Source organism: Molothrus ater, chromosome 25 (assembly GCF_012460135.2).
Source record: "Molothrus ater isolate BHLD 08-10-18 breed brown headed cowbird chromosome 25, BPBGC_Mater_1.1, whole genome shotgun sequence".
Lineage (NCBI taxonomy): Eukaryota > Metazoa > Chordata > Aves > Passeriformes > Icteridae > Molothrus > Molothrus ater.
Genome location: NC_050502.2, coordinates 3876364 through 3898340, shown reverse-complemented (window position 1 = coordinate 3898340; position 21977 = coordinate 3876364). Strand labels below are relative to the sequence as shown.

General features: G+C 58.8%; 1 protein-coding gene across 1 annotated transcript; it reads right to left on the bottom strand.

Annotated features, from left to right (window-relative positions):
• Positions 1-2925: 2925 nt before the first annotated feature.
• NUAK2 (NUAK family kinase 2) lies at positions 2926-17904 on the bottom strand. Its single transcript, XM_036398592.2, has 7 exons — positions 17675-17904; positions 11142-11262; positions 8919-9070; positions 7028-7093; positions 5195-5314; positions 4826-4958; positions 2926-4509 (listed from the first exon to the last, which is right to left on the bottom strand). Exons 1-7 carry the CDS (start codon positions 17879-17881, stop codon positions 3431-3433), a joined length of 1878 nt encoding a protein of 625 aa, XP_036254485.1. The 5' UTR covers positions 17882-17904; the 3' UTR covers positions 2926-3430.
• Between the last annotated feature and the right edge of the window lie 4073 nt (positions 17905-21977).

The following is a 21977-nucleotide window of genomic DNA, read 5'->3' as shown; positions in this document are numbered from 1 at the left end:
GGCTGGGCTGAGCTGGCCACGGGAGCGGGACGAGATCCGGTGACACCGGCGGGGACACGGGGTGGGCAGCAGGACAAGCTCTGGTGTCACCAGCGAGGACAGAGGGCAGGATGGACAGCAGGACAAGCTCTGGTGCCACCAATGGGGACAGTAGGACAAGCTCTGGTGTCACCAGCAGGGACATGGGGTGAGGTGGGCAGTGGGACAAGTTCTGGTGCCACCAGCGAGGACACGGGACAGGGTAGGCAGCAGGACAAGTTCTGGTGCCACCAATGGGGACAGCAGGACAAGCTCTGGTGTCACCAGTGGGGGTGAGCAGCAGGACAAGCTCTGGTGCCACCAATGGGGACAGCAGGACAAGCTCTGGTGCCACCAGCAGGGACAGGGGGCAGGGTGGGCAGCACGTTCCTCACACCCAGTGGTGCCCACCCAGAGGCCACCAATGCTCCCACCCCAGTGGGATCTGGGGTGGGTTTTGGCTCAGCTGTGACCGGGCCATTCCTTGTGCTCCAGGAGCAGACATGTCACACACCCCAACATTCCCATTCAAAATCCTTGGGATTGCCATGCCTGGAAGTCCCCACAGCTGTCCTTTGGCAGTTCAGTCCCAAAGCCTGGGGTGCAGCACTGCCCACCCCGAGCTGCCACGGCTCCAGAAACAGCACATGGGGATGTTTTCTTGAAAATCCTGGATGAAACTGGGTCGGAACACCCCGGGATGCTCCAAACCTAAAAAGGACCCTCTGCTCCATGCCTGGCCCCAAACAAGTGCATGGGGATGTTTTCCAGCAAATCCTGGAACAAATGGATGAAACAGGGCCACAAAATCCCAGGATGCTCCAACAGCAAACCTAAAAAGGACTTTTTGCTCCAAGCCAGGCTCATCCCATCCCATGGATCCCGTCCCATCCCATCCCATCCCATGGATCACATGCCATCCCATCCCATGGATCCCATCCCATCCCATGGATCACATGCCATCCCATGGATCCCATCCCATCCCATCCCATGGATCCCATCCCATCCCATCCCATGGATCCCACCCCATCCCATGGATCCCATCCCATCCCATCGATCCCACCCCACCCCTGCAGCCCCCCGGGCACCGGGACTTTGCCCGGGCTCAGCCCTGGGAGCCGCTTTAAGGCTCTGGAATTCCTGCGAGGCTCGGGAAGCACGCGGGGAATGCGCGGCAGGGGGGCCGAGCGCGGTGACCCCCCCTGCCAGGACACAGGGTGGCATTCCGGGCATGCCCTGCCACCCCTGCCAGGACACAGGGTGGCATTCCAATTCCGGACATGCCCTGCCACCCTGTGACCCCCCCTGCCACCCCTGTTGGGACACACGGTGGCATTCCGGGCATGCCCTGTCACCCCTGCCGCGACACACGGTGCCATTCCGATTCCGGGCATGCCCTGCCACCCTGTCCCCGCTGCTCGGCGCGGGGGAGGAGGCGCGAACGGCCCCGGTGAGCCCGGCTGGATGCGGGGGATGCTCACGGGGCAGCCGAATGGATTTCCGTGCCAAAGGGGGAGAAGGGAAAGGGTGGAGAGGCAGCTCCTTCCACCAAAACACGGGGATTTCCCCCAAATTCAAACCCACGGGGGTTCAGGGATGTGGGAGGGGTTTGGGAGAGGGGGTGGGATGGAACGGGGGGGCTGCTCGTGGTGGGGAGAGAAAGGATCCTGATCCCCACTGTCCTGCTTCCATCACAGCTTTCCCTAAATTTTGGGCTCTGTTTGTCCAGCAGCTGCTCAGCCTTAAAATCCGGATTTCCCAACCCTGCCTCAGGGATGTGAGAGGGGTTTGGGAGCAGGGCTGGGACAGGGGGGCTGCGTACATTGGGCTCCTCATCACAACTTCCCCGAAATTCTGGGTTCTGTTTGTCCAGCAGCTGCTCAGCCTGAAAATCCCCAATTCCCACTCCCGGGAGCGCTGAGCCCCCACACCAGCGACGTGTCCAGGCCCAGTTCAGCACCAGTTAAACCCAGTTTGAGGAGGGGCCGAACACACAGAGGGACCCTGCAGGACGTGTCTGAGCCCAGCCACCCTCACCTGGGCTGGAGCAGGGCCCCATCCCAGCAGGAAAGGGACAGGGACACAGGGATAGGGACAGGGACAGGGACACAGGGACAGCCCCATCCCAGCAGGAAAGGGACAAGGACAGGGACACAGGGAGAGGAACAGGGACACAGGGACACAAGGATAGGGACAGGGACACAGGGACACAGGGAGAGGGACACAGGGACAGCCCCATCCCAGCAGGAAAGGGACAAGGACAGGGACACAGGGACAGCAGCCTCTCCCTCAGCCCCAGCAATCACAGTGACAACTCAGCTTTACCGTTTGCTTTAATTTAACGTTTTTCTCCAGCCCGTGCTGTAGGAAGGAGGGAAAACACAGCAGCCTCCCTCCAGAGAGGGGAAAGGGCCAGCGAGCACTCGTGGCAACAGTGCAAGGGAGCCTTGTGTGACACAAGGACACAGCCACCTCCCCAGAAACACCCCTGGACGGCCTCTGTGGAGCCAGACACATCCTGTGCTGCTGCCCTCCACACCAGCCTGGGCCAAGGCAATAAATCAATAAATAAAGTCACGATGCCTCACCAAAGGCACCTTTTTTTTTTTCTCTTTTTTTTTTCTTTTTTTTCTTTTCTTTTTTTTCTTTTTTTTCCACATTACAATGAGAGATGTTGGCATCACAGCATTTCCCAGCCTGGGCATTTGGCCACAGGCAGTTTCTCAGCACTCAGGAGAGGGCAGAGCCGTGGCCTGGGTGCCCCCAGCACCTCCCAAAGCCCAGCCCTGGGGCAGCACCTTGGAGCCCTCACCAGCACCCTGCTACATCTGCAGCTTGTTTGAGGTATATCACCCACCCCCTCCTTTACCTTGTGCAGCCAAAAAACAGTGCAAAAAACCCCCAAAAATCCCCCCCAACCCCTTGCTTACACCCCCAGTGATGAGATGAGCCTGTTTGAGAGGGAAGGACGGCAGCGAGGACCCCCGGGACCCCCCAGCCCCTCCTCGGGGACCACTCTGGGGGCTTTGGTCCATTAAATGTCCTGGCCCTGGGGCATTCCCTGCCCTGAGGCTGCCAAATGAATCCTGGGATGTGGATCAGCAGCACCGGCAGCCCTGGGGAGGGAAGGGGAAAGAAGGGAAGGGAAAAAGAGAAAAAAGGGGAAAAAAAGGAAGGAGAAGGTGGGAAAAGGGGAAAAAAGGGAAAGGCAGAAAAGAAAAAAGGGAAGGGAGGGAGGAAGGAAGGAGAGGAAGGAAGGAGAGGAAGGAAGGAGAGGAAGGAAGGAGAGGAAGGAAGGAGAGGAAGGAAGGAGAGGAAGGAAGGAGAGGAAGGAAGGAGAGGAAGGAAGGAGAGAGGCTCAGCCCCCTCCCCAGAATGCACCCCCAGGGCAGCCCTGGGGAGCGAGGTGGGCTCAGCTCAGCTTCCCCCCGACGGCCACCGCTCGCCGGCAGAGCTCGGTGCCGCTGTCACACCCGGCCAGGGACGCGCTGCTCCCGGCCAAGGGGCTGCGGCAGTGGGTGACAGTCCAGCGGCGCAGCCGCCGCCCTTCCTCCCGCTCCTCCTCCTCCTCCAGCCGCAGGAGGCTCTCGGCGGACGCGCAGCCCCGCATGGCTGCCCCGGGGGGACGGCGGGCGGGCAGCTCCAGCTGCTCGAAGGACTCTGTGGACAGGATGCTGTCCTCGCTGACGGCGCTGCCGGGCCGGGCGCGGGGGCCCTGCGGCAGCGACACCTCCCCGAAAGCCCCAAAACCGCTCCCGGGGGGGGTCCCGGGGGGCTCGGCGCCGCCGCCCGAGGAGAATTTGCCGTTGTGTTTGAGGATTCCTTTCCTGCGGGCCGGCAGCCCCTGCGGGGCCGGGCAGGGCTCGGCGAACACGGGCCCGTCCAGGTCCAAGCTCCCCGCGTCCAGAACATCCCCGGAGTCGCTGCACTCCAGGGACGAGTAATACCCGGACTCCCTGGCCGAGGGCTTCTTCAGGATTCCCTTCCTGGGCGCCGCTCCCGCTGCTCCCGGCGGCTGCAAGAGCCGGGACAGCCCCGCGGGGGGACCCTCGCCACCCTCCCCGGCCGGGGCTCCAGGGCCGGGCACCTTCTGCTCCACAGAGTTCCTCTTCTTCAGGATGCCCTTGGGCCGCTTGAGGACGGACTTGGAGGGGTTCTCGGGCCCCGGGGGCACCTCCTGAAGGGCGTGCGAGATGTCGTTCTCCTTCTTGGATTTCTTGAGGGAGCGCTGGCGCTCCAGGGCCGCGCCGGGCAGGTGCTGCTTGAGGAAGCAGCGCACCTTGGAGCCGTTCTCCAGCAGGGGCCGCGAGGAGCGGCGCAGCCACTCGGCCACCGTGGCCAGCCGGGATTCGCCGTCCCGCAGCAGCTCCTCCTGCTCGCCCAGAGGCGTTTTGTAGCCCCAGTTGACCCACCAGTGCGTGGCGATGTCCTCGATGGTGGCGCGGCGCTCGGGGTTCACCATCAGCATCCAGCGGATCAGCCCGCAGGCGTCTGCGGGAGGAACGGGTCAGGAACGGGAGGGGACGCGGGGAGGGACAGGTCAGGAACGGGAGGGGACACGGGGAGGGACAGGTCAGGAACGGGAGGGGACAGGGGACAGGTCAGGCACAGGAGACACGGGGAGGGACAGGTCAGGAACGGGAGGGGACACGGGGAGGGGACAGGTCAGGCATAGGAGGGGACAGGGGACAGGTCAGGCACAGGCGGGGACACAGGGAAGGGACAGGTCAGGCACAGGCAGGGACAGGTCAGGCACGGGAGGGGACACAGGGAAGGGGGACACACAGGGGGACGGGGGTGTCCCTACCTGAGACCTTTGTGGGCTCCCGGTAGTCCCCGCTCGTGATCTGCTTGACCAGAGTTTTGTAGTCGTGGCCATCAAAAGGCATCGTGCCGTGCACCAGGATGTAGAGGAGGACACCCAGGGACCAGCTGTCCACCTGGGAAAGGGACAGAGGAGCCTGGAGGGGACAGCAGGACCGGGCTGTCCTGGTCCCCACCCCAGCAGGGTCTCATCGGGACTCTCAGCAGCCACCAGGGAAGGGACAGAGTGTGGGGCAGGACCCCAGCACACCCAACAACCCCACAGTGCCCGGGCTCAGGGGTCCTGTCGGCCCAAAATGCACTGGGAAAGCCCCAGAGCCATTGCCACACCCCGCAGGGAGGCAGAACCCACCTCGGGGCCCTTGTAGGGGCGCCCGTTGATGATCTCGGGGGACGCGTACAGGGGGCTGCCGCAGTAGGTCTGCAGGAGCTTGTCCTGCTGGAACACGTTGGACAGCCCGAAATCGGCGATCTGGGGGACAAACACAGCTGTCAGCCAGACCAAAGGCCCCTTGCCCAAAGGCCCCTTGCCCAAGTTCTCCTTTCCCAAAGCTCCCTTGCCCAAAGGCCCCTTCCCCAAAATCCCTTTCCCCAAGTTCCTCTTTCCCAAAGTTCCTCTTTCCCAAAGTTCCTCTTTCCCAAAGTTCCTCTTTCCCAAAGTTCCTCTTTCCCAAAGTTCCTCTTTCCCAAAGTTCCTCTTTCCCAAAGTTCCTCTTTCCCAAAGTTCCTCTTTCCCAAAGTTCCTCTTTCCCAAAGTTCTTCTTTCCCAAAGTTCCCCTTCTCCAAAGTCCCCTTCTCCAAAGTCCCCTTCTCCAAAGTCCCCTTCTCCAAAGTTCCTCTTTGCCAAAATCTCCTTTCCTAAAGCCCCTTTTCCCCAAAGTTCCTCTTTCCCAACACCCCCTTTCCCAAGTTCCTTTCCCAAAACTCCCTTTCCCAATGACCCTTTTCTCAAGTTCCCTTTCTCCAAAGTCCCCTTCCCTAAGTTCCTCTTTGCCAAAATCTCCTTTTCTAAAGCCCCCTTTCCCAAAGCCCCCTTTCCAAAGTTCCCCTTTCCTAAAGCCCCTTTTCCCCAAAGTTCCTCTTTCCCAAAGCCCCCTTTCCCAAAGCCCCCTTTCCCAAAGCCCCCTTTCCCAAAGCCCCCTTTCCCAAAGCCCCCTTTCCCAAAGCCCCCTTCCCTAAGTTCCTCTTTGCCAAAATCTCCTTTTCCAAGTTCTCCTTTCCTAAAGCCCCCTTTCCCAAAGCCCCCTTTCCAAAGTTCCCCTTTCCTAAAGCCCCTTTCTCCCAAAGTTCCCCTTTTCCCAAAGCCCCCTTTCTTAAGTCCCCTTCCCCAAGTTCCCCTTTCCCAAGTTCCCCTTCTCTAAAGCCCCATTTCCTAAGTTCCCCTTTCCCAAAGGCCCATTTCTCAAGTTCCCCTTTCCCAAAATTCCCTTTCCCAAGTTCCCCCAGGGCTGAAAGCTCCCCTGGAGCCCTCCAGGGATAACCCTGCTCCAAGCCAGGGCTGCCCTTGGTTCTGAATCCCCTCAGCCTGGTTCTCCACCCCTGAGCTCGCTCCTGCTGCTCTCTGCCTCCCAAAAATGTCACCTCAGGAGCTGCCCTGTGGCGCTGGCAGCGGCAGCAGAGCGGGGAGGTGAGGCTGGAAGCGCTTCCAGGCTCTCCTCCAGCTCATTCCCAGCCACCCCGGGCTGCAGCGGTCCCCACCTCGCCCAGGTGCTCATTATCCTCATTAGAGCTGTCACCTCCCAGCCAGCACGCGCTTCCCTGGCTGCCCTCGAGCTCCCAGTTACTAAATTATCCCTGGTGGAGATAAACCCCGCTATCAGTGACCGCAGGGATGCCCAGGCCAGGCCCTGCCCTTCCTCCCTGGCAGAAATCACCACTGGGGGAGCTGGGATTTCCTGGCTGGCACACACAGAAAGCAGGAAAAGAGCCAGTGCTGATCTGGGCGCCCAGAATTTGCCCTTCTCATCCACCAGTGCTGATCCGGGTGCTCAGACTTTGCCCTCTTATCAGCAGATAAGATCTGGTAAAGCCAACAGCAGTTACGGCTCCACCACATCTGCCAGGCTCTGCCAGCTCTCCACAGAGTTCCAGGGCGTGCCAGAGCTCAGCGCCCCGAGGGGACTCAGGCCCTGTGGGCACCTCCAGGCTGGGCAGCTCCCCCTGGGTGCCACCCCAGGCCCCTCACCTTGATGTTCCCGTTGGCATCCAGCAGGATGTTCTCCAGCTTCAGGTCCCGGTGCACGATCCCGTTCTGCGGGAAGAGAAGGGGTTAATTCGGGCAGGGTTGGAGGCAGGGAAAGTCCTGCACGCCTGGAGGTCACTGCCGGGCAGGGCAGGGCAAAGAGGAGCCACAAACAGCCCGGGCGTGGGCCTGGCATGGGTGGCCCAGCCTGGGTGGCACCAGCTGGGCAGCAGGAGCAGGGAGGTGCCAGCACCTCCTCCATTGTCACCAGCTGCCGCAGCACTCGGTGCCAGCCCCACCTGGGCACAGCTCCTGCTTGGGCAGGGCCTGCTGTGCCCAGCTGAGCCAGTCCCTGATCTGGTTTGGGGTCAGGAGCTGCCCTGACACCCCCTGATCCCACCGAGGGCTGGGGCACAGCCTGGGAGCGTCCTACAGAGAGACCCTCGGGCTGGAGGCTCCTGCCAGGGCTCCATCCATACCCTGGGGAGGGTCCTACAGAGAGACCCTCGGGCTGGAGGCTCCTGCCAGGGCTCCATCCACACCCTCAGGAGGGTCCTGCCAGGGCATTGTCCACAGCCTGAGGAGGGTCCTGCCAGGGCTCCATCCACACACAGGGAGGGTCCTGCCAGGGCATCACCCACGCCCTAGGGAGGGTCCTGGCAGGGCATTGTCCACACCTGAGGAGGGTCCTGCCAAGGCATCACCCACAGCCCCAGGGAGGTCCTGCCAGGGCTCCATTCACAGCCTGGGGAGGGTCGGGCAGCTTCACACTCCCATCAGGAACGGAACAGGTGACCCAGACAGGACAGGTGACCCAGGCTTGGCTTCCAGCCCCGAGGGCAGATCTGGGTGTCTCCTTCTGCTCTGGAGGCAGGGGAGGTGACGATGCCAGGCCGGGTTAGTCACCCTCACACCGTGGCAGCCGGGCCAGGAGCTCCCAAAAGCTGCCGGGGCACTGCCACACCCTCGGGACTCAGAATCAGCCCTTGCGTGGGGAAGGTGCAGAGCCACGAGATCCTCTCAGCTCCCGTGGGGCTGCAGGGAGGAGCTCGGGGAGCACATCCAGCAGGGAAACCCTTGGGAGGAGGGCTCAGGAACCCACCCTGCTGGGAAACCATTGGGAAACCATTGGGAGGAGCACTTGGGAGCCCATCCCACCAGGAAACCATCAGGAGGAGGCTTCAGGAGCCCATCCAGCCCAGAATCCATTGGGAAACCATTGGGAGGAGGGCTCGGGAGCCCATCCAGCCACTCTCCCACCAGGAAACCATCGGGAATCCCTCAGGAGGAGGGCTCAGGAGCCCATCCCACTGGGAAACCATCAGGAAACCATTGGGAGGGCTCAGGAGCCCATCCAGCCCAGAATCCATTGGGAAACCATCAGGAGGAGGGCCCAGGAGCCCATCCAGCCCCAAATCCATTGGGAGGAGCACCCAGGAGCCCATCCAGCTGGGAAACCATCGGAAGGAAGGCTCAGGAGCCCATCCAGCCTGGAATCCATCGGGAAACCATCAGAAGGAGGGCTCAGGAGCCCATCCAGCCCCAAATCCATTGGGAGGAGCACCCAGGAGCCCATCCAGCTGGGAAACCATTGGGAGGAGGGCTCAGGAGCTCATCCAGCCCAGAATCCATTGGGAAACCATCAGAAGGAGGGCTCAGGAGCTCATCCAGCCACTCTCCTACCAGGAATCCATCGGGAGGAGGACACGGGAGCCCATCCCACCAGGAAACCACCAGGAAACCATCAGGAGGAGGGCTCAGGAGCCCATCCAGCCACTCTTCCACCGGGAAACCCGTGGGAAGCCCCAGGCAGGGCAGTGTCACCCACCCGGTGGCAGCAGTGCCACCCACCCTGTGGCAGTGTCACCCACCCTGTGGCGGCGGTGCCACCCACCTTGTGGCAGTAGTAGACGGCAGACACGACCTGGCGGAAGAAGTGCCGCGCCTCCTGCTCCGAGAGCCGCTGTCTCTCGCTGATGTACTCGTACAGGTCGCCCTTGCTGGCGTATTCCATCACGATGACGATCTTGGCGCTGTTCTCAAACACTGTGGGGCGCAGGAAAGGGTTAAAAGGGATCCCCAAACCTCGTTAGGGGATTCCTGTTAATGAGCAGGTGGAGCATTGATTGACCCTAACGCCAATCCCTGCCCTCAGTCTTGGGTTAAACGGGGACCTGCAGGTCAGGGGGGGCCACCAGAGCTGTCACCCACCCACAGCCCCCAGGGCCACCAGGGCTGCTGGCCCAGCAGCTGTGCCAGCCCTGAGGCTGTGCCACCACCGAGGCTGTGCCACCACCGAGGCTCTGCCACCACCGAGGCTCTGTCACCACTGAGGTTGGGCCACCATAAAGGCTCTACCACCACCAGCTGTGCCACCACTGAGGCTGTGTTATCAGCAACTCTGCCACCACCAAGGCTGTGCCACCACAGAGGTTCTGTGCCACCACAGAGGTTCTGTGCCACCACTGGCTCTGGCAGCAGGAAGGCTCTGCCATCACTGGCTGTGCCACCACTGAGACTGTGCCACCACCAGATGTGCTAGCACAGCAGCTGTGCCACCATAGAGCTTGTGCCACCACCAAGGCTCTCCCACCACCAGCTGTGCCACCAGAAAAGGCTCTGCCACCACTGAGGTTCTGCCATCACTGAGGCTCTGTCACCACCGAGGCTCTGTGCCACCACAAAGGCTCTGCCACCACCAGCCGTGCCACCAGAAAGGCTCTGCCACCACTGAGGTTCTGCCACCACTGAGGCTCTGCCTCTGCCACCACCGAGGCTCTGTCCCCACAGGTGACTCAGGCGTGCTCTCTTTGCTTGAACCCCGGCCAAGGGGAAGGTGACAGCGCCGGCACAGCCGTGACCTTCCTGCCCGCTCCCATCGCTCCCAAAAAAGGCTCTGCTGGAGCCAGGAGCGATTTTTTGTGGGTTTTTTTTTTCCTGTTTTTAGCGAGGCAGCCTCGGTGGTTTTGGATTCCAGGCTCAGCTGTGAGTCAGCCCTCGCAAACAGCGCGGAGGAGCTGCCAGCTCCGCTCGCCTTTGTTTGCAGGACAAAAGGGCCCTGGATCCCTCACAAACCGGGAGCAGGAGCAGAACCAGCCCCAGGAAAGGCTCAGCCCAAGGATCTGCTAAGCCCGACCCAGCTGCGGGTTTAGGCTTAGTCTGGTTCTGGTTCAATTTGCCCTGGGTTATCCCCAAGCCCAGCCCTGGCCATAAAGCCGAGCCCGGCAGCACCAGGAACTCTCCCAGCAGATGTGGTTTGGTTTTCCAGCGCTCCAGGGGAGGGAATGAGGAGGACTGAGATTAAATTAAACCCTGCCTCGGGCTCAGAGCAGATCCAGGGAGATGCCAGAATCTCCGGGATGAGCCACACTCAGCCTCCCTGCACAGCCCCAAAAATCCTCATTTGTGAGCAGGGAGCAGGGGCTGAATGTGGGTTTTGGAATTCACCAAAATCCACCAAAATCCACAGGGAGCAGGGGCTGAATGTCCAAAATCCACATTTGTGAGCAGAGACCAGGGGTTAAATGTGGATTTTGGGAGCTCCAAAAATCCTCATTTGTGAGCAGGGATCAGGGGTTAAGTGTGGGTTTTGGAATCGACCAAAATCCACATTTGTGACCAGGGAGCAAGGGCTGAGTGTCCAAAATCCACATTTGTGAGCAGAGACCAGGGGTTAAGTGTGGGTTTTGGAATCGACCAAAATCCACATTTGTGAGGAGGGAGCAGGGGCTAAATGTGGATTTTGGGAGCCACCCTGGGGCTCTGCAGGGAGGCTGAGCAGGGGCTGAGTGCCCAAAATCCACATTTGTGAGCAGGGAGCAGGGGCTGAGTGCCCAAAATCCACATTTGCAGCTGGATTCCCTGTCTGGGAAGGAGGGGATGGGACAGGAAGGGCCATTTCTGGAGCAGGTATTTCCCCTCGCTGGGGAAAACACAGAAACACAGCCCGGGAGCATTGGGAGTGGCCAGGAACAGGAGCCAGGTTCTGGAAGGGAGGAGAGGGCTGGGCTAAACCCACCCAAACCGAGCCAAAAACCCACCCCAAAGAGCCCCCAGGGGTACCCAGCCCATTCCAGAGGCTGGGATCGTGGAAAAGGGAAGGGAGAGGAGGCCTCACCTTCGTGCACAGCGATGATGTGGGGGTGGTTGAGGGAGGACATGATCTCGATCTCCCTGCGGATGTGGACGAGGTCCTGCTCATCCTTGATTTTGTCCTTCCGGATGGATTTGATGGCCACCTGTGGGGGAGCAGCACGGAGGGGGCTGTGAGCTCCCCAGGGAAGGGATTCCATCCTCCCCTCTTCTGGGAAACACCAGACACACCACAAACACCATCCCCAGGAGCTGAGCAGGGCAGCTCCATGGAAACAGCGCCCAGAAAAGCCAATTTTACCCTTTTGGGGTTTATCCTTCCCAAATCCTGCTGCTGAACACCAGGGGGAAGCTGCCCCTGAGGGACACCTGTGACATCTCATTTTTGGGGCTCTCTGAGCCTCCTCCCAGGTAGCCCAGATGTGATTGTTGGGGCTCCCCAGGATTTCTCCATCAGGTAGCCCTGCTCCTGATTTTTGGGAGCCCAGCTCTGGTTTTTAGGGCTCTCCAAGATTCCTCCATCAGGCAGATCTGCTCCTGATTTTCGGGGCTCCCTGACCTCTATCAGGCAGCATAGCCCGCATTTTTGGGGCTCCCCAAACCTCATCCCACAGGTAGCCCAGCCCTGCTCCTCATTTTTGGGGCTCCCTGAGCCTCCTCCATCAGGCAAACCTGCTCCTGATTTTTGGGGCTCCCTGAGCCTCTTCCCAGGTAGCCCAGCCCTGACTTTTGGGGCTCCCCATGACTCCTCCGGGGTAGCCCAGCCCTGATTTTTGGGGCTCCCTGATCCTCCTCTATCAGGCAGCACAGCTGTGATTTTTGGGGCTCCCCAAGGCTCCTCCTCTCAGGTAGCCCAGCCCTGATTTTTGGGGCTCTCTGAGCCTCCTCCCAGGCAGTCCTGGTCCTGATTTTTGGGGCTCCCAAGATTCCCCTATCTGGCAGCCCAGCCCTGATTTTTGGGGGCTCTTTGAGCCTCCTCCCAGGTAGTCCAGCCCTGATTTTTGGGGCTCCCTGATTCTCCTCTATCAGACAGCACAGCCCCGATTTTTGGGAGCCCAAGCCTCCTCCCGGGAAGCCCATCCTGGATTTTTGGGGCTCCCCGAGCCTCCCCCCTCAGCTCACACAGCCCCTCTCCCGATTTTGGGGCTTGGCAGCGATTGTGCCCTGCCTCAGGAATGTGCCCAGCACGCAGAACTCGGGAGATAACAACAACAACCACAACAACCACAACAGCAGCAGCAGCAGCGGCCAATTCCTGACGTCGGGAAAAAGGAATAAAACCCCCACACCTTGCTTTTTTGTTGTTTTTGTTTTTAGCCTCTAAACGCTTCATTTCTACGAGCAGGAGAAAGTTTGGGTGATGAATGAAGCAGATCCCGCTCGGAAGGGGGTGGGAGACCCGGACTTTTCCAGGCTTTCCTTGGCGTTTTCAGCTTTTCCTCCACGAGGAGATTGAAAAAGGGAGGAGAAAGAGATGGGGTAAGAAAAGCCGCCCTCTAATCCCCTTTCAAAGGGGCTGCGGGCACACAAAGCTCTCCCAGGGCTGAATTTACAACTGAATCCACCAGAACCTTTTCATTTTTTTTTCCTTTTTTTTTTTTTTTTTCTCTTTTTTTCTTCTTTTCCCCTCCCAGACAAGAATGCGGAACAGTTTTAATCCCGTCAAGGGACCCTCGCTCCGGTCTCCCAGCAACGGGAGAGGGGCCCCGGAGCCGGGGCGGCCCCCGAGGGGCGGGAGGGATGCTCAGCCCCGTCCCTGCCATGCAGGGGCCTTGCAAACCTCGCTCCTCAAAGCCCGGCCCAGCGGGCAGCTGGGCTTTGCTAAGCCAGGCCTGAGCCCCCCGCAGCAGGTGCTAAACCAGCGAGGCTTCTCTGAAAGGGGGCTCAGATGGGCACCCGAGGTCCTTTCTTGGCCCTAAATCCCATTTTTGTGGACCCAAATCTCATTTTTGTAGCCCCAAATCCCATTCTTGTGCCTCCAAGCCCCATTTCTCTAGCCCCAAACCCCATTTTTGGTGGCCCCAAACCCCATTTTTAGTGGCCCCAAACCCCATTTTTGGTGGCCCCAAACCCCATTTTCGTGGCCCCAAACCCCATTTTTGTACCCCCAAATCCCATTTTTCTGGCCCCAAACCCCATTTTTCCGTGGCCCCAAACCCCATTTTTCTGTAGCCCCAAACCCCATTTTTCTGGGGTCCCAAAACCCCATTCTTGTAGCTCTAAGCCCCATTTCTGTGGCCCCAAATGCCATTTTTCTGTAGCCCCAAACCCCATTTTCGTGGCCCCAAACCCCATTTTTCTGGGGCTGCAAACCCCATTTTTCTGTAGCCCCAAACCCCATTTTTCTGTGGCCCCAAAACCCCATTTTACTGTGGCCCCAAAACCCATTTTTCTGGGGCCCCAAACCCCATTTTTCTGTGGCCCCAAAACCCCATTTTACTGTGGCCCCAAAACCCCATTTTTCTGTGGCCCCAAACCCCATTTTTCTGCCCCCAAACCCCATTTTTCTGCCCCAGCCAGGGCAGGAATTGCTCCTGGAGGATCCAGCACGTGGATCCAGCGGACTCTGCCCAGGAGAAGTTCAACAACCCCGGCCCAAGTTTCTCGCTACAGCAATTCTGGAAGCGTTCAACGCTTCTGGGAAGCCCAGCCAGGTTTCCTTTCCCCTGACCTTTGCTTTACAGGTTAAATTTTAACAATATTTTCGCTGCTGCCCCAGTTCCCTGAGCCTTGCAGATCCTTCCTGCAGCCAGGCAACCTCCCAGATTCCTGCTGCCTCCTGCAAAGCAAAATGCCCCACAATTTTGGGGCATTTTGGGCCATTTTTGGAGCATTTCCTTGCTGCCTCCTGCAAAGCCTGACACCCTGCCCAGCAGCCAAAATTTTGGGGCATTTTGGGCCATTTTTGAGCATTTCCTTGCTGCCTCCTGCAAAGCCTGACACCCTGCCCAGCAGCCAAAATTTTGGGGCATTTTGGGCCATTTTTGAGCATTTCCTTGCTGCCTCCTGCAAAGCCTGAAACCCAGCCCAGCAGCCAAAATTTTGGGGCGTTTTGGGGCATTTTGGAGCATTTCCTTGCCGTCCCAGCCTCTCACACCCCCAAAATTCCGAGCCAGGGCTCAGGCCAAGAACCACAATCCATAAAAAAGACGGAGCAGCTCCAGGAGATGCCCCTGGCTGGATCCAGCACCATCCCAAAACTGTGACCTGCAGGCACAGGTGGAGCTGTCCCATCCTCCCCCAGGGGTGCCAAGCAGGGATTTGTTCCCAAATTCTCCGTGCCCAAGGGGTTTGGGAGCAGAGGGAGGGAAAAAGGCCACCCTGGAGCTGGGGACAGGCAGTGGCACAGGGGAAACAGCCCAGAAACGCCCCTGGAGCTCGGGAGAGCTTTCCAAGTCAAAAAAGGGCTTTGAATTCCAAGGTTTTGGGGGCAGAACAGGTATTTTCAGCAGCTGCTGAAAGATGCATGAGGTTGCAACCCCAGGCAGCGCTTCAGAAGTTGTTCCAGACTGCTTGGGGAAACTGGGGTTTAAACTGGGATTTAAATTGGGATTTAAATTGGGATTTACATCCAGCCGGGAACGGAGCAGGGTCGGGCCCTTCCCGCAGATCAAAGGAGGCTCTGGAATATTCCAGGTGCTGCTTTCCCGGCTCCGAGTGGCGCTGGGGACACCGGGAGAGTCCCACGGGAGGTCCCCGGGCGTGTTTGGCTTGGCTGAGGGCCAGGGATGGGGAACCGGGCTGGGAAAAACTCCGGGCTGGGAGGGAAAAAAGAGAAAAGAGCCCCAAGGCTGCTCGGGATACAGGTGGGGGGAAAGGGGAGGGAAAAAGGGAAGGGGAATAGAAAAGGAGGGGGGAGAATATAAATAGAAAGGGAAGGGGGGCAAATATGAAAAGGGAAGGGGGCAAATAAAGGGGGAAGAAGAAAAATAAAAATAAAGGGGGAAGAAGAAAAATAAAAATAAAGGGGGAAGAAGAAAAAATAAAAATAAAGGGGGAAGAAGAAAAAATAAAAAGGGAAAGGGAAAAAATAAAAAGGGAAAGGGAAAAAAAAAGAGGAAAGTAAAATAAAAGGGGAAAATAAAAGAAAGGGGGGGAAAGTAAAAAAAAAGGGGGAAAAGTAAAAATAAAAAAAGGGGGGGGAAGTGAAGGGAAAAAAAGAGAAGGGGGGGAAAAAAGAGAAGGGGGGGAAACCAACCAACAATTCCCTCCCCACCTGATATTGCAGGGATTTTTGTAAGGATTGGGGAAGGCACTGAGCAGGAGCATCACTTCAGATAAAGGATTCCTAACAGGAAAAAAAAAAAGGGATTTTTCCCAGACAAATAATTCATGGAAGTCCCAAAACATCCTCCAGCTGCAGGAGCCTGGAATTTCCTGTCACCTTCCGAGCAAATCAGCCTGCCCTGAGTGCAGGGATCTGAAAAATCAGGGAGGAACGAGAAATGCGGGGCGGTGAAAGGAGCGGGATCAACACCCAGCGCCTCTGTCAGAGGCGATTCCCGATTCGCCAGAGGCCAAAAATCCCCGTGGATGGAGCATCTCCAGCTTTTCAGCCCCAGCCGGTGCCGCGAGGCGATCCCTCACATTTTGGGAAGCGAAAACCACTCGGGGAAGGAGCAGAACAACAGCGGAGCTCGGGATAAAGCTGCAGATGAAGGCGGCTCGGAAACGCTGAAGGAATTTGTGGGGAGAGGAGACATTTTGGGGTTTGGAGTCTCCTGCTCCTCCAGCAGGGCCGGGGAGGGGCTGCTGAGCAGAACCTTGGATTTTCGGCCGCCTTGATTGAGGGCTCCGTGGCCCGTGGGTTGGATTTGCGTGAAAACAGAGCGATCCCGAGGGGTTTGCAGGGAACGGAGATTTCCGAGCTGCAGGTGCGGGCAGGGGAAGGAGAATTCGCTCGCCCGTGCCGAGGGGAGGGATCCGTGCAGCTCTGGAGGTGGAAGTTGCATTTCCAGGCCCTGATTATGCAGCAAAGCAGCGGCTCGGATGGGCAGAGCTGCCTTCGGATCCGATTTCATGGAGATCATCGTTTCATCAAGGAAAGCGGCGGATTCGCCGCTTTTCCCCCGGCGTGTCCCCGCGGGATGGCGCTGATCCCATCTCAGCCCCTGGCAGGGCCAGTCCGGCCACTCGCAGCTCATCCCCCCTGCTCAGGCCGGGTTCCGAGGGGTTTTGGGGTCTCTCCCACCCTCCCAGGCTGGGGGTTCATGTCCGAGGTGGAATCTTTGCAGATTCCCACAGGACACAGCAGCACCGGGGGTTCCGTCCCGGGGTTTCAATATTTGGGGGTTCAATCCTGGCGGTTCAACCCTGGGGGATTCAATTTTTGGTGTTCAACCCTGGGGGTTTCAGTCCTGTGGGTTCAATCCCAGGAGTTCAGCCCTGGGGGTTCAACCCCGGGGATTCAACCCTGAATGTTCAGTCCTGGGGGCTCAGTCCCGGGGGGTTCAGTTTTTAGGGTTCAGTCCTGGGGGGTTCAATCTCAGGGGTTCAGTTTTTGGGGTTCAGTCCTGGGGGGTTCAATCCCGGGGGGTTCAACCCTGAATATTCAGTCCTAGGGGTTCAATTTTTGGGGTTCAATCCCCCTTTTCCCCGAGGAAATCTGAGCTGGGCTGAGCCGGAGCCACTTTCCCGCCGCGGCCTGGGGTGAGTCAGGATTTTGGCTGCACCCCGGGTGCCCCACACCGTGAGAAAGGCAAACCCAGGGTGAGAGGAAGGGAAAAACCCTTCAGCCTGGAGTGCGCTGTTTGCTTTGGCGGCCGCGTCCCCGCCCGCTCCTTCCCCCAGGAAGCGCCACCGCGGTCAAGTGGGCGAGAGGAGCCGCAGCCCCCCGGGACGAGGGGGGCGAGACCCCTCGGGGGTGCCCCCGGCCCCGCTGAGCCCCCCCTGAAACACGGCCGGGGCAGAGCCGCAGCTTCCCGCAGGCTGCGGGGGGAGCGGGGCCCGGCCGGGGCTGCGGAGAGACGGGAGCGGCGGCACCGGGGGCTGCACCGGGCTGGGGATGCACCGGGGATGCACCGGGAGAGGCACCGGGAGAGGCACCGGGCCGGGGATACAACGGGGGCTGCACCGAGGGACGAAATGCTCGGAGCGGGGGATGCTCGGGGGTCCGTGAGGATGCTCCAGGAACGGATTGAAGGCAGCAGCACCGGAGGGGGAGGCAGCCGGGCCGGGCTGCGGGAAGCGGGGGCAGCTCGGGGACCGCCGAAAAACACGGCGGGGATGCAGCGGGGACAGCGAGGGACGCACCGAACCGGGGGGGGGACACACCGGGAAAAACTGCAGCAAATCCCAGGGGAAAAAGGCACCAAATCCCAGGGGAAAATGGCACCAAATCCTAGGGGAAAACTGCTTCCAAACCCAGGGAAAAATCACCCAAATCCAGTGAAAAACTGCACCAAATTCCAGGGAAAACTGCAGCAGAGGACAGAGAGGGACGCACCGAACCGGGGGGGGGGGACACACGGACGGACGCACGGACCGGGGGATACACCGGGGACAGGGGATGCTCGGGGACCCCTCACGGTGACGATGCCCCCCCAAGGGGATCCTTACCAGCTTCCCGGAGCGCTCCCGAGCTTTCTTCACCTTCCCGTAGGTTCCTTTGCCCAGCGTTTCCAGGAACTCGTAGCGGTGCTTGAGGTTGTGTTTGTGGTGGTGCCGCTTCACCGCCTGCTTCTTCATCAGCGGCCGCGGCGATTTGATCAGCCCCTCGGCCAGCGAGGAACCGGGGCCGGCCCCGGGCCCTGCCGCCCCCTCCATCCCGATCCCGGCTCCGGTTCCGCCGGCTCGGCCCCACCGATAAAGGCGGCGGCGGCTCCGGCGGCCGCGCCCCCCCGCGCCCATTGGCGGCTGCCGGGGCCGCCCCGAGCGGGGCTGGGACGGGAACGGGGCGGGGGACGGCAGCGGGGAGACCCCCACGGGCAGCGCTGGGAACGGGGAACCCACGGGGAAGGCGTGGGAGAGAGACGGGGAGCACCCCAAAAAAATTGGGGTGAGGGAGGGGGTGTGGAGAGGGGGGGAAAAGGGAATCCAGGTGGCAAAGGAGGCACAGGGTGTGGAGAGGGGGGGGGAAAGGGAATTAAGGGGGTAAAGGGGGTGTGGATAAGGGGTGGAAGAGGGAATCCAGGGCACAAAGGGGGCACAGGGCTGTGGAGAGGGGGGGCAGAGGGAATTCAGGGGGCAAAAGGGGACACGGAGGTGAAAGAGAGATGTGGAGAGGGGGGAAGAGGGAATCCAGGGGATAAAGGGGGTGTGGAGAGGGGGGGAAAAGGGAATCCAAGGCACAGGGTGTGGAGAGGGGGGCACGGGGAATTCAGGGGACAAAGGGGGGACACGGGGGTGTTTCCAGGCTGGGGATTTTCCAGGGGATGGTGCAGGGAGGGATTTTCACCCAAAGGTTGGGAAGAGGGGCAGGCCCAGAGTGCTGGGAGGGGCAGAGGGGGTTTGGGAGTGCCAGGACAAGGCGGAATGGGTTGACAGTGACTGAGGGGAGGGTTAGGTGGGATATTGGGATGAAATTCCTCCTGTGAGGGTGGGCAGGCCCTGGCACAGGTGCCCCTGGATCCCTGGAAGTGCCCAAGGCCAGGTTGGGCAGGGCTTGGAGCAGCCTGGGATAGTGGGAGGTGTCCCTGCCATGGCACTGGGTGATGTTTAAGGTTCCTTCCAGCCCAAACCATTCCATAATTCCATCATGGGGAGCAGAGCACCTGGATGTCCCACTGGGGGCAGAGGGACATGTACAGCCAGGCAGGATTTGCTGTGAGGAGTCCCAGGCACCCAGATCCCAGGAAAAAACTGCAGCAAATCCCAGGGAAAAACTGCACCCAAACCCGGGGAAAGACTGCAGGAAAACCCAGGGAAAAACCAGAGGAAAAATGCACAAAATCCCAGGGAGAAACTGCACCAGATCTCAGGGGAAAACTGCAGCAAATCCCAGGGGAAAACTGCAGCAAATCCCAGGGGAAAACTTCATCCAAACCTAAAGAAAAACTGCACCCAAATCCAGGGGAAAACTGCACCCAAACCCAAGGAAAAACTACACCCAAACCCAAGGAAAACCCACCCAAATCCCAGGGAATAACTGCACCAAATCCCAGGGAACAACTGCACCAAATCCCAGGAAAGAACCACCCAAACCCAGGGAAAAAATACACCCAAACCCAGGGGAAAAACTGCACCAAATCCCAGGGAAAAATGGCACCAAATCCTAGGGGAAGCCTGCACCAAATCCTAGGGGAAAACTGCTTCCAAACCCATGGAAAAATCCCCCAAACCCAGTGAAAAACTGACTCAAACTCAGGGAACAACTGCACCAAATCCCAGGGAAAACTGCACCAAATCCCAGGGAAAAACTGCATCCAAACCTAAAGAAAAACTGCACCCAAACCCAGGGAAAAACTGCATCCAAACCCAGGGAAAACTGCAGCAAATCCCAGGGGAAAACTGCACCAAATCCCAGGGAAAAACTGCATCCAAACCCAGGGAAAAACTGCATCCAAACCCAGGGAACAACTGCACCAAATCCCAGGGAAAACTGCACCAAATCCCAGGGAAAAACTGCATCCAAACCTAAAGAAAAACTGCACCCAAACCCAGGGAAAAACTGCATCCAAACCCAGGGAACAACTGCAGCAAATCCCAGGGAAAACTGCACCTAAAGCCAAGGAAAAACTGCTTCCAAACCCAAGGAAAAACTGCTTCCAAACCCAAGGAAATCTGGCATTTAGGGCAAAATCAGGGAGAGGAGAGGCCTGGGCGAGTGCAGCCTGTCCTGACTCTCCACAGAGCCCCCTTTGCCCTCCTGGACACACAGGCTGGGAGGGAGGAACCAGAACATTCTCCAAGCCCAGAGCTGGGGAGGGAACAGCAGCTGAGGCTCCTCAGGGCCATCCCAGCTCCCTCAGCAGCACCTTCTCCCCGTGTGGTCTCCCTGCGGTAAATCTTCCTTTGGAGATATTAAAAGAATGCAATTATTTCCCAGAAGAGCCAAAACAAAGGCGCTTGCCCGGCTCTGGCCTGGGTGAGGACACCCTGGATCGATGGCAGAGGGAGATAACTGCGGGATTACTCACCCAAACCTGGATTTTCCCACCGCTCCAGGCAAGCTCTGGCAGAGCAGGGGGTCCCAAACGCCCGCCAGGGATGATTTAAACCCTGGCTCCTCTCTGCGGGTTTTGGAGGTGACACAGAGTGACACAGAGTGACACAGAGTGACACAGGGCTGTCAGGACAGAGCCAGGCGGGTGGCACTGTCCCCTGGCTGGTTTTGTCACCGAGGTGAGGTTACAGGGTGACCTTTTGAGGAGAGGTGTCCCTCAGGGAAGGTGGGACCACAAAGTCATGGGCGCAGCCTTGCACCAAACTGCTCCCCACGGCTGTCACCTGTCCCAGACACATTAAATGTCATTTTGGTACCATTGAGCCTGTTCAAGCACACTGCCACATGCATTAAATGTCATTTTGGTACCATTGAGCCCCTCTCCGTGGCTGTCACCTGTCCCAGTGTGGTGCCACATGCATTAAATGTGATTTTGGTACAACTGGGCCACTCTCTGTGGCTGTGACTGGTACCAGCAATGTCCCACATGCATTAATGTCATTTTTATACCATTGGGCCAATCTCCATGGCTGTGACCAGCACCAATGCGGTCCCACACACACTAAATGTGATTTTGGTACAACTGGGGCACTCTCCATGGCTGTCACCTGTCCCAGCACTGTCCCACATGCATTAAATGTCATTTTGGTACAACTGGGCCACTCTCTATGGATGTGACCAGTACCAATGCAGTCCCACATGCATTAAATGTCATTTTAGGACCATTGGGCCACTCTCCGTGGCCATCACCTGTCCCAGCATGGTCCCACACGCATCAAATATAATTTTGGTACCATTGGGCCACCGTCCATGGCTGTCACCTGTTCCAGCACTGTCCCACACACATTAAATGTCATTTTGGTACCATTGGGCCACTCTCCATGGCTGTAACCAGTCCCAGGGCTGTCCCACACACATTAAATGTCACTTTGGCACAATTGAGCCACTCTCTGTGGCTGTGATGAGTACCAATGAGGTCCCACACACATTAAATGTGATTTTGGTACCTTTGGGCCACTAACCACGGCTGTCACCTGTCCCACACACATTAAATGTGATTTTGGTGCCAATGGGCCACTCTCTGCGGCTGTCACCTGTCCCAGCGCTGTCCCACACACATTAAATGTCATTTTGGTGCCAATGGGCCACTCTCCGTGGCTGTCACCTGTCCCAGCACAGTGCCACACGCATTAAATGTCATTTTGGTAAAATTGGGCCACTCTCTGTGGCTGCCACCTGTCCCAGGGCTGTCCCACGCACATTAAATGTCATTTTGGTACAACGAAGACACCCAGGTCCCTTCCCCTGCCACTGTCACTGGTTTTTTTGGCCACTTCAGTTCCTCACAGGGACGAGCAGCTCCGGGCTGCTCCTTCCCACCTCCAGCCTCTCCCCCAGCTCAACAAACCAGGCACAAATCTCTCTCTCTCTGCTCATTCCAAAATCAGCCCGCGACATCCGAAGACGATCCCCGAGCCGCAGCAATGGCGATAACGAATTGCGATAATGGATCGTGATAAAGAACGGCGATAATGAGCGGCGCTAATGAATTGTGGCCATGAATTATTCACACCGAGCAGCAACAGGAGCCGTTTCCAAGGGCCACGGGGGAAGATGAACACGGCGGGGAGGAGGAGCTGAGCTGAACCCGAGTGCGGCAATTTCAGCCTCAAAGCAAACAGGATCCTGTCCGGGCCAGCCAAGGGATGGCACCGGCCCGAGGGGAAAATGTCACTGTCGCCGTCGTGGGATTGTTAA

What these genes read in the sequence shown, in the direction of transcription:
- NUAK2 (XM_036398592.2), bottom strand. Translation starts at nt 17,881, where the DNA reads ATGGAGGGGGCGGCAGGGCCCGGGGCCGGCCCCGGTTCCTCGCTGGCC. An exon ending in GGGAGCGCTCCGGGAAGCTG is followed by an intron (nt 11,263 to 17,674) that starts GTAAGGATCCCC and finishes GCTCCCCCACAG; the next exon opens with GTGGCCATCAAATCCATCCG. An exon ending in CCGTCTACTACTGCCACAAG is followed by an intron (nt 7,094 to 8,918) that starts GTGGGTGGCACC and finishes CTCTTCCCGCAG; the next exon opens with AACGGGATCGTGCACCGGGA.